The 15,121-nt window shown below is 44.7% G+C and overlaps 1 protein-coding gene across 1 annotated transcript in view; it reads left to right on the top strand.

Moving 5' to 3' along the window:
* LOC126213023 (uncharacterized) overlaps positions 1–15,121 on the top strand; it is a 47,749-nt gene that overhangs the window by 6,729 nt on the left and 25,899 nt on the right. Inside the window, exon 2 of the mRNA XM_049940587.1 lies at positions 5,437–5,616. Coding sequence (XP_049796544.1) covers positions 5,437–5,616 — 180 coding nt within the window. The remainder of the gene's footprint in view (positions 1–5,436; positions 5,617–15,121) is intronic.

The following is a 15,121-nucleotide window of genomic DNA, read 5'->3' as shown; positions in this document are numbered from 1 at the left end:
GCACACAACACCCAGTCATCACGAGGCAGAGAAAATCCCTGACCCCGCCGGGAATCGAACCCGGGAACCCGGGCGCGGGAAGCGAGAACGCTACCGCACGACCACGAGCTGTGGACTGAAAACCTAAGAGCTTAAAGGTGGAAGACAAGGTGATATGTACGACAGAGATTACTGCTAAGACATTTATCACAAGTTATAAAGAGTGAGAAACTAAGTGCATTGTACATAACAGAGGTGGGATGGGGCGGTGAAAAATAGATGGGAAAGACAATGAAAGATGCAGGAAAAGAAACGGAGTGAAGCAAAGAGTTACAGTGATAAAAAGCTGGGTGGCGAGAACCAAGGACATGTTGTAGAGGTAGTTCCCACCTACAGAGTTCTGGGAAACTGGTTTCTGGGGGAAGAATCCAGATGGTGAAACAGGCGCCGAGGTCACGAATGTCATGCTGTAGAGCACGCTCTGCCACAGGATATTATGAGTTGGCAGTGTATACGCTCACCCTATACCCATTCATCCTAACTGATAATCTGATGGTAGTCATGCCTATGTAGAAGGCTGAACAGTGTTATAATAGCTGGGATATGACTTGTGTCGTTTCGCAGCTGGCTCTCCCTTTGATAGAATATGTTTTGCCAGTTAGAGGGCTATTATAGGTGGTGATAGGAGGACACACTCTTATTAACTTGTGATCACTGTTTTAGCAGTAATCTCTGTGTTGCATGTTACGCTGTGTTCCACCTTTAAGCTTTCAGGTTTCCAAATCCCGTCCGATGCAGTCCCCAACAATCAGTCTTTCCTTCTCATCTTGTACGGTAAGACTCCATCACCCGCTGTTCTGGGTGACTTTCCAAAAATCTGCCCCTTTTCCTAGACCTCTTCAGTCCTTTTCCTTCACCCTTCTTCTTTCCCCCTCAGCCCTTCTGCCTGAAGAAGGTGCCACTGGTTCCAAAAGCTTGCCAATCACAACAGTCTTTCATGGGTGTTCTGCCGCTGCTTCGTGAGTAGATTCTTTTATCTATCCTATTAAATAATTTTATCAATAATTGTTTGTTTTCGTTATTACAAAACTGACATTTGATGTTAGTTGACTTCGTTTGGCCAGGAACATCCTCTCTGAATGTTCTTCTCTACTTTTTATGTTCTCTTTAACTTGTCCATTATGAGTTACTTTATTCTCAACGTAGCAGAATTCTTTTAGTTGGTCTAGATCCTCGTCTATAGTTCTGACCTTAACTTGAACACTGATCCCATTTCTGCTAGACTTCATTAATTTAGTCTTTCTTCAGTTTAGTCTTAATTCATAGAGTGTACACATTAGATTGTTCATTCTGTTCAACACATACTACAACCTCTCCCTTCCACTGAGAACAGCAATGATATCAGCTATTCCTGTCAGCACGAATTTTAATTCCATTTCTGAACCCCTCGTTTATGTCTGTCATTGCTTATTCGATGTACAGATTGAATGGTAGGGGCGATTACATGTATGTCTTTCACCTTTCCTAATCTGAGCTGTTATTGGTCTTCCTATTTTTTCCCCTTGTTTGATGTACATATTGCACGTAACCCTTCTTTTGCTAGGGGTTACACCCATTTTTATGAGAGTTTCGGAAATCCTGCATCATTTTAAATTTTCGTACGATTTTTAACTAACTACAAATACTACGAACGTTTCTAGATTTTCCTTAAGTCTCGCTTTAATCATCAATCGCCAACCCAAAAGTCCTTCTCTGATGCCTTTACCTTTCCTAAAACCAAATTGATCGTAATCTAGCACTTCCTCAATCTTCTTTTTCCTCTTATACACATATTCTTGTCAGCAACTTGAGTGTGAGAGCTCTTTAGGTAATTGTGCGGATGTCCTCGCACTTATGTGTCCTTGAACATACAGAACTATGTGAATGATATTCTCAAGAGATACTGATTGCTTATCTGGAGAACCAGTTTGAATAATAATTTGGCTTCCAAATTTCTGAACAATTTTCGAAATTCCTAAGAACTCTTCCATATGCCTTCCACATGATTTGATCGCGAGTCTTCCTAACCCCTGTTTGTTTCTGTGGGCTGGGGAGGTAGGCATCTCGACGGCCGCTGCTTCCCGTGACGTCTCACGAGGCCACCTGAGGACAGAGCAGCGTCGACCTGACCGCCACAGGCAAAAGCGACTCCCGCCGCTGAACACCACAGAACGCCCTACACTATGCTGCTTGTGGTGTGGTGTCAGTGGTAGCCACAGATCTCAGCCGAGGCTACACCGGTCTGTCTGTGATGGCTGGTGAACTTCCCAGCACTCTGTTGTCTCCACCCCAACCCGTGGCTATACATTCTGCAGTCGTTGCCCTACAGCCACATGCCTGTGTAATGTGTCGGTACGATGCTCTCAAGTCCCTCATGCCGATGATTCGTTTTTTTACAGAGACATAAAGATGCACGTTCCTTGGACTTTCTCTTTTGCGATTTGCCGCTGAGTAATCCCAATAGCATCAGGAACACAATAAACATCGTGTACACACATCATTCTCCATCTGTAGCAATGTCTTTTCTGTACTGAAAATAAGCTCGCATAAGGACGAAATGCGAAAAATCTCGCACAGGCATTAAAAAAAATGCAGTATTTTTCTTAAAGGCGTCGTATCTGCCATTAACTGTAAAATTATTTGTTTTCGTGACTAGAGTTTCGATCCGATGCCCTTTATACAGGTATACAGCAATAACCGAAAAGTGAAGGGCAGATGGCATGTATAGAACGCCACTATCATCCCATACATGAGGCAGTTATATTGCATCAACTTTAGATGAGCGTAAGGATCATAGTTATGGCGTAAGGTAAATTTATTGTTACTGATGTTAACTTCACTAACATGAATCCCCTCAAATCACTGTTCATGTTGTTCATATGACAACTGAGGCGGTTGGTGGGGAACATATTCACAAGTCATTTCTTCTTTGTTCTTAGCAGTGATTATACATCCCACAGTAAACGTTTTATATCAGAGTATCTTAACATCGTGTTTACATTCGTTAACGGAATTTGCCATTATGTTTACGATACAATCATTTGATGTAAAGAAATAAAATAAGACATTTCTTTATTATGATAGGGCGTAATAGTACATATGGTATCCATCGTATTCACAACAACTTTCGTACATGAATTGATCCACTGGACAAATAAAAAGAAAAAGGAGTACAAAAATGAGATAAAAACATGTGATGGGATACTTGTCACAAATTACAGAACATTATGTGTATCATCATGTAATTGTAAAATGTACTGTTAACATATAAGGTACTGTACCAGTACAAATGTAGTCATACGTTTCCATGCTCCTTAGAACGTTTAGGCCGAGAATGGCTTTTCAGCTACACTTGCAAAACACTTTATTCATTTTTTTACTGAATTATTAAAATACACTCCTGGGAATGGAAAAAAGAACACATTGACACCGGTGTGTCAAACCCACCATACTTGCTCCGGACACTGCGAGAGGGCTGTACAAGCAATGATCATACGCACGGCACAGCGGACACACCAGGAACCGCGGTGTTGGCCGTCGAATGGCGCTAGCTGCGCAGCATTTGTGCACCGCCGCCGTCAGTGTCAGCCAGTTTGCCGTGGCATACGGAGCTCCATCGCAGTCTTTAACACTGGTAGCATGCCGCGACAGCATGGACGTTAACCGTATGTGCAGTTGACGGACTTTGAGCGAGGGCGTATAGTGGGCATGCGGGAGGCCGGTTGGATGTACCGCCGAATTGCTCAACACGTGGGGCGTGAGGTCTCCACAGTACATCGATGTTGTCGCCAGTGGTCGGTGGAAGGTGCACGTGCCCGTCGACCTGGGACCGGACCGCAGCGACGCACGGATGCACGCCAAGACCGTAGGATCCTACGCAGTGCCGTAGGGGACCGCACCGCCACTTCCCAGCAAATTAGGGACACTGTTGCTCCTGGGGTATCGGCGAGGACCATTCGCAACCGTCTCCATGAAGCTGGGCTACGGTCCCGCACACCGTTAGGCCGTCTTCCGCTCACGCCCCAACATCGTGCAGCCCGCCTCCAGTGGTGTCGCGACAGGCGTGAATTGAGGGACGAATGGAGACGTGTCGTCTTCAGCGATGAGAGTCGCTTCTGCCTTGGTGCCAATGATGGTCGTATGTGTGTTTGGCGCCGTGCAGGTGAGCGCCACAATCAGGACTGCATACGACCGAGGCACACAGGGCCAACACCCGGCATCATGGTGTGGGGAGCGATCTCCTACACTGGCCGTACACCACTGGTGATCGTCGAGGGGACACTGAATAGTGCACGGTACATCCAAACCGTCATCGAACCCATCGTTCTACCATTCCTAGACCGGCAAGGGAACTTGCTGTTCCAACAGGACAATGCACGTCCGCATGTATCCCGTGCCACCCAACGTGCGCTAGAAGGTGTAAGTCAACTACCCTGGCCAGCAAGATCTCCGGATCTGTCCCCCATTGAGCATGTTTGGAACTGGATGAAGCGTCGTTTCACGCGGTCTGCACGTCCAGCACGAACGCTGGTCCAACTGAGGCGCCAGGTGGAAATGGCATGGCAACCCGTTCTACAGGACTACATCCAGCATCTCTACGATCGTCTCCATGGGAGAATAGCAGCCTGCATTGCTGCGAAAGGTGGATGTACACTGTACTAGTGCCGACATTGTGCATGCTCTGTTGCCTGTGTCTATGTGCCTGTGGTTTTGTCAGTGTGATCATGTGATGTATCTGACCCCAGGAATGTGTCAATAAAGTTTCCCCTTCCTGGGACAATGAATTCACGGTGTTCTTATTTCAATTTCCAGGAGTGTATATTACTTATGTTAAAATAAATACACCCTATTACAAAAAAGTGTATGAGTGGACATAATTCTTCCTCATTTCCATAAAAATCATACAACTCAGGGGAAACGTCGTACAGACTACTCACATTATAAAACCAGCATATACACGATCCTGTGCAAATCGTTACGTCCTATGCTTGTCAGTAAGTCAAAGTCAAATAGCCAAACTATACATCCTCATTAATGTTACTTTCTATTATTAGCACATAAAACAGACTCGAATTTATCTCAAGATCTCTTATTTCTTAAATCTGTCTTATTGCTGGGCAAGCTGTGTGGGTGATTTTTGAAATAGTTGTATATTTCCACTTCTTCAGGTATTTTGATACTTCTACCCTTAGGTTAATTTTTATTACTGGATCTATGTTAGGTGGTGGTACTCCTCTCTCTTTGCTTGATGTGCTTTTTTAATTTGTCGCTGGAATATGAGCTTTGTAATGTCTGGTCAAGATGTCCGTGCTGTAACTCATACGATTACTGACATTGTACATTGATCTAGTTTCAAAAGGTAAATGCTGTCTGCATACACTTTGTGGGGGCAGAAAGTGAAAGCTGTGCTTCCTACAGAAGTCTGATCCACTGGCTTGTTCACCAGTCCGTCGTCTCCCGTCTTGTGCAGAACTGCAGGCCCAGGCGGCTGTTTTCCGGAAACGACTCTCCAGCTACTGGCGGGACTTGGCGCAGCTGCTCTCACTCGGTGCGACGCACTTGTCACAGCTGTTGGTTCCCCTCGCATTCGAACGTATGGTAAGTGGAGTTTTTTCCTCCTCTTATAAACTGTATTATACGTACAGGGGGTTAGAAAATGACACACACCACCTGGCCAGTTCTTGGAGAGTGTTTCTCAGTTTACCTGCTTCACACTGTAGCTATCTTTGGCTCTCCAGTTCTAATACTAACCATCTGGGAGAATTCTGAACCAACCTCTACTTCTGTGAGCCTTTTGGGGCTATGATACAGGGAGGCTAAGCTCGGAATGGTTAGAGATAGGGAAGAAAATCGTCTGTACCTTTCTTTTCTCGTATTTGCTAGCTACTTCTTTAACAGATTCAGATAACTTTGTATACAGTGCTGCTTTACAAGATGAAGCATGTTAGCTTCATATGTAGTGGAGAGTGGTCTAGAGTCTCAGTGTGGCATTTCAAGTCTCCATCAGCATCTTCTCTTCCTAAGAATCTCTACTCCATATGGAAGGCCTATAAAATTACTTCTCTCAACATGGAGGTTCGTCAACTTCCAATCTCGTAATGAACCTGTATACATACCACATAATTCATACATTTCGACACAACTGTTCAACGTCTTCCAACCTTAACATTCACGTGACCATTTCCCAGGACTCCATGACGATAGCGCAGCTGACACTTGTGGCTCGACGCCATTGGCGGCCCCCTGTGCTCATCACTGACAGCCAGCACTGTCCGTGTGACACGGCAATGCCCCAGCCGCCGCAGCCACAGAGGACGCGCGTCAATAACGAAAACCTGCAGTTGAGGTCCACCAGTTAGCGCGTGTTGCGTCTGCGAGTGGCTTTGCTAAAGGCACTGTGCTACTACAGTCACAAGCGGAATATCTGGTGAATGCGTCAAGCCCAGTGAAAATCTGTGCCAGACTAACCTGAAACCGGATGCTGCTTTCTGAGAGCATTCATCTTAGTCGTAATCCTTTCTGCATGTGTCTCGTGGCCTAATTCGAACCATTGTCGAGTCTGAATTCTCTGTCTATCATTTATGAACACTACCACCAGTGATTTTCCCACTACCGAGAATAAAAGCTATGTGGTCTTAACACATATACTGGACTCGCATTCGGGAGGACGACGGTTCAATCCCGTGTCCGGCCATTCTGATTTAGGGCACGGCCGACTTCCTTCGCCATCCTTCCCTAATCCGATGAGACCGATGACCTCGCTGTCTGGTCTCCTTCCCCAAACAACCCAACCTTAACACATAGAATGGCCACTGTGCATTATGACTGTTTGGATTCTGACAGTACTATACATGGAAATCAAAAGGACGCAGTATGATCTGTGTCTTTGTGTAACTTTTTGTGGCGTATGTAGCAACGTGCCAGTCCCTAAAGTATCGTGTGAGCCTCATTTTGGATTCTTTGAGAAGAGAATTACGCGATACCTTAGTGAACTGAAAAGGTTCTGAGTAGATTAAATCTTTTTCCTGTAAATATTACTGATGTTTGTTGGATGGTAATTTCAACGATTGATAGTAGCGGGTTCCGTATTTAAGAATGGTTTCTGCCGACATCGTATCATGTCCTGTCATTGCATCTTGTTTTCGTTACCATCATCCATGCATTTCACTGTAGCAAAGGCAATTTACCTGATACGTATCCAATATTTTGTAGAGTTACTACCTCATAGCTTGCGAGAATATTTAAAGGACGACTTCTTTATTACATTTGCGGTGCAGCTACGCTTCGTTGATCATACACTGCACCTGCTTAGGAAAATTGTAATTGCGAAAAGTTATTCCGTGAAACCAATGTTGTACAGATAGTTTCGATTTAAAGACACACTTTGCTTTCTGAATGAAACTTAAGTCTTCAGACAGCTGCAGCAGTCTTGAGGTATTCGTATTCGAGATAATTCCTCTCGTGGTTCTTCACTACAGCCCTGCAGAGTAGTACGGCAAAGCGTGCTGTGGCCCAGGTAGCGATGCAGCTTACGATTTTGACCCTGTGCCCCTGGTAACTGGGCTCTCACATAATACTGTATACAAATATGTATGTATGTTCAGAATAGTTCAAATGGCTCTGAGCACTATGGGACTTAACTTCTGAGGTCATCAGTCCCCTAAAACTTAGAACTATTTAAACCTAACTAACCTAAGGACATCACACACATCCATGCCCGAGGCAGTATTCGAACCTGCGACCGTAGCAGTCGCGCGGTTCCAGATTGTATCGCCTAAAACTGGTCGGCCATGTATGCATGTAAATTTAAAAAATATTGTATTCGAAAAGGATTTCTTTTTTCTCTGGCACCTCCCATCAATATAAAACTGATAGTCTTAAAGAGGTATTTTATTAAAAAAATATGAAGAAGAAGAACAACTGCATTGCGAAAACAACTGAAAGTTTTTTAATTTCGATTTTTTCTCGTATTTGTGATATACCTAACAGTTTTGTTATTTCGTAATTAATTCATATTTGTTACAATATAAACATTCTTTTGTGAATAAGGTAATTTTTTAATTTCCAATATCTATGAAACACTTATTAGTAACAGAGAGAGAGAGACAGAAGTTTTCAGTGTGAACATACTTTTAATTTCCAATATCTATTAAACACTTGTTAGTACCACAGAGAGAGAGAGAGAAGTTTTGAGTGTGTACATACTTAGAACAGCAACAGCAATGACATCACAAAAACAATACACATACACACACACACACACACACACACACACAAACACACACACACACACGCACCATAAACATATAAAATACTTTCTTTACACGGATGCATATTGTACATGTTCCACACGAAATATAAACTCTCTCTCTCTCTCTCTCTCTCTCTCTCTCTCACACACACACACACACACGCACACACACACATATGGACGCACGCAGTGTGCAATGAAACATTCATAATCTGAAACATGCAGTCAGAACTGTGGCCAGTCAGAACTGTGGCAAACAGCTCATCAAACTATTCCACACACACCCAGTCAAGTGGAACACCTTTTTACCTTTTTACTAACAAATAAACCCACCCAGACACATCAGTAAATAGTGTGGGTGCTGCAGATTTCCACACCTATGCCCCCCGATGAACCACTTGTGATCGTGATAGGACACCCCTGCTTCCAGCTGGAATTGCAGTATATACCTCAGTATATAACCTCAATCGAAAGGTCTCCTGATAAGCGTTTGTGGTGCAGCGCCAATGCCCTACAGGAGGCACCTGCTGAAGTCCCTGAACGTGAAAGTCTTTCAGGCTGTGCAAATCACCGTGTCTGTCATGCAGACTTGTGGGATAGTCCAGCTCTACCTCTAGGACATATCCCTCAACAGCATCAGCAGCCACATATTTGATCTCTTTCCTCAGTCTTGTGATTTCCCCTTTGGACATCCATGAGAGCCCTTGAAAAGGGAGACTTTGTTGCATGGGTTGCCTTTAGAGACAGTTTACATCCAGGTACAGGATGAAACTGAAATCGTCAGACAACCTGTACTCCCTCTCGATTATTTGCAAGTTATTTGCCTTGGCATACCTGCGCACACATTGGCAAAGTCACTCGTGGACGGCATGTTCCAGGAAGACATGCATCTCAACGTTGGTCAAGAATTCGCTGCTGGCTTGTGTCTTTCTTAACATGGCATCCCACGAAACCTCAGCCATATGCTACAGAACTTCTCGAAGATGTTGGCGGTCAAATATACATTGGCGTTCATCATTTTACATGTTCTGATAAATCAGATATGCTTAAGTCCTGCCATTCATTCACCAAGTGCCCGTTATTTGCATTAATTATGGAAATGCCTCTTAGTTTACTAGAGAATCCAGATATTCGTATGGAAAGACCGCTTCTCCCTCACAAGTTGAAACTCTACATCATCTAGATAAGTGGCTCCCTTTGCTACGAATATCTTCAGGACGCGTTGGTTCAGCAGATTTCTAAAGAGACATGAGAATGAAGCGTTGTGAATCCAGGAAGTGGATTCTTGGTGTGATCCTCTTTGAAGCGGCATGTATTTGTCAACGGTGTCAGCAATGACACTGATCTTATCATCCTACTACCCAGACTCGTCAAAGTGCTGAACTAGAAAGTGGGCATCATGCTCACTGAAACTGTGAGGGCTGTGTGCTGTGGCAGTTACTATTTAAAGTTACATGGGTTGTCAGCTGCACTCTGGGACTTCCCCGTTACGTGGCGACAGTCTCTACAGGGAGCTTCCTCACCTCTGTCCAGTCACAGTCCCCAGGTACAACGATCAGCTGCCTGCTTGTACAGTGCATCATTCTCCTTCACGTTGGTCATGAGGGCGTTTTCACTATAAATGTTATAAACATCCCGTACAAGACTTTCAAGCTCAGTGAGCAGCCATCTCGCACTATCCCCTTGACATAAGATTTTAATTTTAGTGCACAGAACTTGATGGGTAGCCACATATCGTATGCATCATTTTGTGACAGTGATACGGGAGGCAGAGGCACCACGTTCACACTGTACCACAGGAGCTAGGAGGCGCTCTAAATCGACGTAAACGACGAAGGGACGGAAGTGTTGGTGAGAGGCATTCTTAAACTTCTAGAACCGTTTATCCTTGATAATCATTTCCACACCTATTGTTTCCTGGCTCTAGCAGTCAATCAGGTGTCTTTCAAGATACATGCTCTTGGTAAACGTCTTGAGACATCTACAGCAAAAATATCTTGCACCTTTTTTGTTTTCATTTCAGAGGGACGTAGGTGGGACATGCATTTTATCCAAACGTTGTGTTGCCTATCGTCTTCAGAGATTAGCAGCAGGTCTACACTTTTTGGATGTTTCTCGGCTAATATGGACAAGAAGAGGGGACCACCTAATTTACGCTCGACTTCTTTGTCGATGTGCCACACAGCGTGTTAATGTTTGTCTTCTTAGAACGTCAGTGGACATCTGGTGTTTGTTGTGTATCTGTATGCCCTGTATTTTTAGGTTAATTTCTATCACTAGTGAGAAGCAACCATGAAAATCAATTTAAATTCCTCTTATCATGATTCTGGGCATTAGGACAGGCTTTTTGTTAGCAGTATATACTTTTGAAGAGAGATGTAACTGGACCCCACAATAAGTTGATCAAAATCTTATGAACATAAATCAAGGCAGAGCATACAGCTGAGTGTCTTACAGGACTCCCTTTCCTGCACCTCAGAAAAGTGACTCAGTATGACCGCTCTGGTACCGACTCACCCCATGACGTCACGACAGCTCTCCCCCTAACTTGGACAATGCTCTTCCCCTCAACAACACGTCCAACTCCTAATAACTCTGCACACGAGAAGGAGAAAGAGACGCAGTTGATAAGTATCTAAGGAAGGAGAAATAAAAATCCGTGTTCGTCTAATAATAATAATAAATTCTGAGTACTTACAAGTAAAACTGTTGTTGTGTTCATTACTGGAACACACTTCCAGCAACCCATCATCAGTGGGCATGTTTGTCATTAAGGGCATATCCAGCATGGGTACTGGAGGAGGTGTATGACGTCGGCAGGGGAATGTGTCTGAAAGAATACGGACAAACCCAAACGAAACACAGGTGCAAAAGAACTAGTAGCTGGTGGTCGTGTCAAAACACCGAAATTCGCATTGAGAACATCTACAAACTAGAGCATCTCAAAAATAACAAACAATTTAATAGTGTAGAATAAGCGATATCTGCCTCTGACCAATCGAAGTCGTCCCCCAGAGATCATCATCATCGTCATCATCATTATCAGCTGCTGGCTTCAGATCCCACAGCGAGTAACGCCTGCTCACAGCTAGAAAAGAAGAAGTAGAACCCATAAGAATCACTTACACTACTGGCGATTAAAACTGCTACACCAAGAAGAAATTCAGATCATAAATGGGTATTCATTGGACAAATATATTATTCTAGAACTGACATGTGATTACGATTTCACGCAATTTGGGTTCAGAGATCCTGAGAAATGAGTACCCAGAACAATCACCTCTGGCCGTAATAACGGCCTTGATACGCCTGGGCATTGAGCCAAACAGAGCTTGGAAGGCATGTACCGGTACAGCTGCCCATCCAGCCTCAACACGATCCCACAGTTCATCAAGAGTAGTGACTGGCGTATTGTGACGAGCCAGTTGCTCGGCCACCGTTGACCAGACGTTTTCAATTGGTGACAGATCTAGAGAATGTGCTGGCCAGGGCAGCAGTCGATCAATTTCTGTATCCAGAAAGGCCCGCACAGGACCAGCAACATGCGGTCGTGCATTATCCTGCTGAAATGTAGTGTTTCGCAGGGATCGAATGAAGGGTAGAGCCACGGGTCGTAACACATCTGAAATGTAACGTCCACAGTTCAAAGTGCCGTCAATGCGAACAAGAGGTGACCGAGACGTGTAACAAATGGCACCCCATACTATCACGCCGGGTGATACGCCAGTATGGCGATGACGAAGACACGCTTCCAATGTGCGTTCACCGCGATGTCGCCAAACACGGATGCGACCATCATGATGCTGTAAACAGAACCTGGAGTCATCCGAAAAAATGACGTTTTGCCATTCGTGCACCCAGGTTCGTCGTTGACTACACTATAGCAGGCGCTCCTGTCTGTGATGCAGCGTCAAGGGTAACCGCAGGCACGATGTCCGAGCTGATAGTCCATGCTGCTGCAAACGTCATCAAACTGTTCGTGCAGATGATTGTTGTCTTGCAAACGTCCCCATCTGGACATGCCTGCACGATCCATTACAGCCATGCGGATAAGATGCCTGTCATCTCGACTGCTAGTGATACGAGGCCGTTGGATCCAGCACGGCGTTCCGTATTACCTTCCTGAACCCACCGATTCCATATTCTGCTAACAGTCATTGGATCTCAACCAAAGCGAGCAGCAATGCCGCGATACGATAAACCGCAATCGCGATAGGCTACAATCGGAACTTTATCAAAGTCGGAAACGTGATGGTGCGCATTTCTCCTCCTTACACGAGGCATCATAACAATGTTTCACCAGGCAACGCCGGTCAACTGCTGTTTGTGTATGAGAAATCTGTTGGAAACTTTCATCATGTCAGCACGTTGTGGGTGTCGCCACCGGCGCCAACATTGTGTGAATGCTCTGAAAAGCTAATCATTTGCATATCACAGCATCTTCTTCCTGTCGGTTAAATTTCGCGTCTGTAGCACGTCATCTTCGTGGTGTAGCAATTTTAATGGCCAGTAGTGTATAAACAACAACACTATAGAAAATATGTATACTTGCTTTCATCCTCAGCCTAGGTGACCATGATGAATGACATCACAGCGTCGTCGGTAAACAGTGGCAACAGTGCGGCGTGATCATTGTTATCCAACGTGCTGGCCATGACTGCAGTCACCATCGTCGCCACGGATACCGCACGAGCGCTTGACTCCGATATCAGGGCTGGCTGGCAGTCGGAGAGAGAGAAAGACTCGGGTCGCCCTCCGCAGGGCTGTTTACAAAAGCCTTCAGCCACGCAGCGTGCGCTGATCAGCAATTCAAGCCGCAGTTCATCACGCTTCTTCTCTCACCACTAACATTACTTACACATAGAGCATTGCGACAGTGCCCAGCGCGTTGGGACACATTTGAACATGCCCCTCACAACTTGCTACTACTCCCATTACTTACCAAGCGTGGACGCAAGGCAGCACAAACGGGTTTATTTCTCGTAAGAAAAGAACTTCCACATATTAAACGAGTGGGATTGTGCTGTGACAGAAACGCACGAAATGGAATATGCTGGCTGCAAGCAGCTGCTGATCGGCTACGTTTTGAGCGACACAGTGCAGAAACTTGGGAAATCGTCTCGACAGTTCTCCAATAAGAGTGTAGATGTCGCCTGGTAAATAAACACAGCTGACAAAAGAACTGTAAAAAATGAGCTCGGGAGTATCTAAATAAGAACAAAAATTATATTAAGAAAATAATACTTGCACATATCTGCAGCACAAGTAAATCCGTTTTTCTCTCCAGCCTAAGGTGTCGGACTGACATACAGTTGATGATTCCAAATTCAGGATGGCAGTGTTCTTGAAAATATCCCACATTCATACCACCACCTCACGACCTTTGACTGCATGACGCTCTCTCTGTGATCACAGTTTCGGAGTGATGTCAGCATATCCTCACAGGTCATTCCTATATCGTGGCGGCTACTGCGATAGTGGAATCGAGTCAGTCACGCTACTGTCTTCCAAGACATGTCACACTTCATTGTTCTGAGCAGCTGGGCGGAAGTGACAACTGTGTAGAAACTTGTCGAAACACAGACTGAGTCGACGTGTGTGACAAAAGCTACATCTTTAAAATTGGCCTCCCATATGGGTGGCGTGGGTGTTGTCCTCATTCTAGATCTGCCTGTTTGGCTTTTGAAAACAACATCACGGATGAATCAGGCCTCATCCACAAACAATACAAACTGTATGAAGTTGGACAGTACAGCGCTGTGAACGATACTGGACTGACACAAGCAGACATAGGGCTCAAAATCCGTTCGTCCCAGTGCTTGCACATTTCATCTTTGATTACTCATTGTGCGCTGTACTCAGCAACACACCTCACCATGAACACGACACAAGCTATCTGATGCAATGGACAGCTGACAGCAGGGTCAGTGGTGTGCTTGCGGCACAGGTTAATGCGCCACTGCGATGCTTGAGTGCTGCGAGCCTAGTTGTGTACAGTAGGTCCGTTTGGTGGTCAGGTGTGTACACTGTTTATCAGCTGCTACTGTTCGAGTGCACAACGGACACCCGAGATCTTTGCAAGGGTGTGAAGAACTGCAGGCATCATTGCAATACATGCATTCATTCAGACTGACCGTCGTTGCTTTGAAGAATTACTATGAGCTACATTGTTGTTAGGTGGTGTATGCTGTGTATGTCCTTAACACAATAAATATGCACTTTCGAGTATTGGTTCCCTATCTCAATGTAATCTATTGTGCAACCACTGTCACCTGTTTCAGTGTGACCCAAAAGGATTGGGGACCCCACGTTCAGAGAACAAGAGCAGTTCTGTCCCACTTCCCTCAGACTCTCCCGACGGCTCCCATGTCTGTGGTGAGCACTCACCTTCCAGAACAACATACTGGGTGATGCTAGGGTAGAAAGAAAAAAGGAAAACAGAATGGGCAAGTGCGAGAGGGACTCACGCACTAAGGGTTCTGTACAAACTCCCCATCCTGGGAATCGAGATTCCCAATGATTTTTGCCTGTTATCGACACTTTGTAACTTTACTGGCAAGATACTGGTCCCAGGAATACCAAGATCGGTTCAAACATTCTATGTTATTTCCTCAGCCCAGCCCAAACAAACAAGAACAAGCAAGCAGAGGATCTTAGTTTATGTATGTAGGCAGAGAAGATTTAATAACACATTTCTGTTTATGTACTAAATCATGAATACAACATACAATTTATTTTTGTATGCAGTAATGCTCGTATGTTATACTTTCAACAGGTGATGAATATAATGTATGTCCAAATCGAAAACGACATTTTTATGTGATATAATTACAAGTTAACAAGTTTCAGATT

Source organism: Schistocerca nitens, chromosome 11 (assembly GCF_023898315.1).
Source record: "Schistocerca nitens isolate TAMUIC-IGC-003100 chromosome 11, iqSchNite1.1, whole genome shotgun sequence".
Classification (NCBI taxonomy): domain Eukaryota; kingdom Metazoa; phylum Arthropoda; class Insecta; order Orthoptera; family Acrididae; genus Schistocerca; species Schistocerca nitens.
This window is presented reverse-complemented; position numbering and strand designations above follow the sequence as displayed.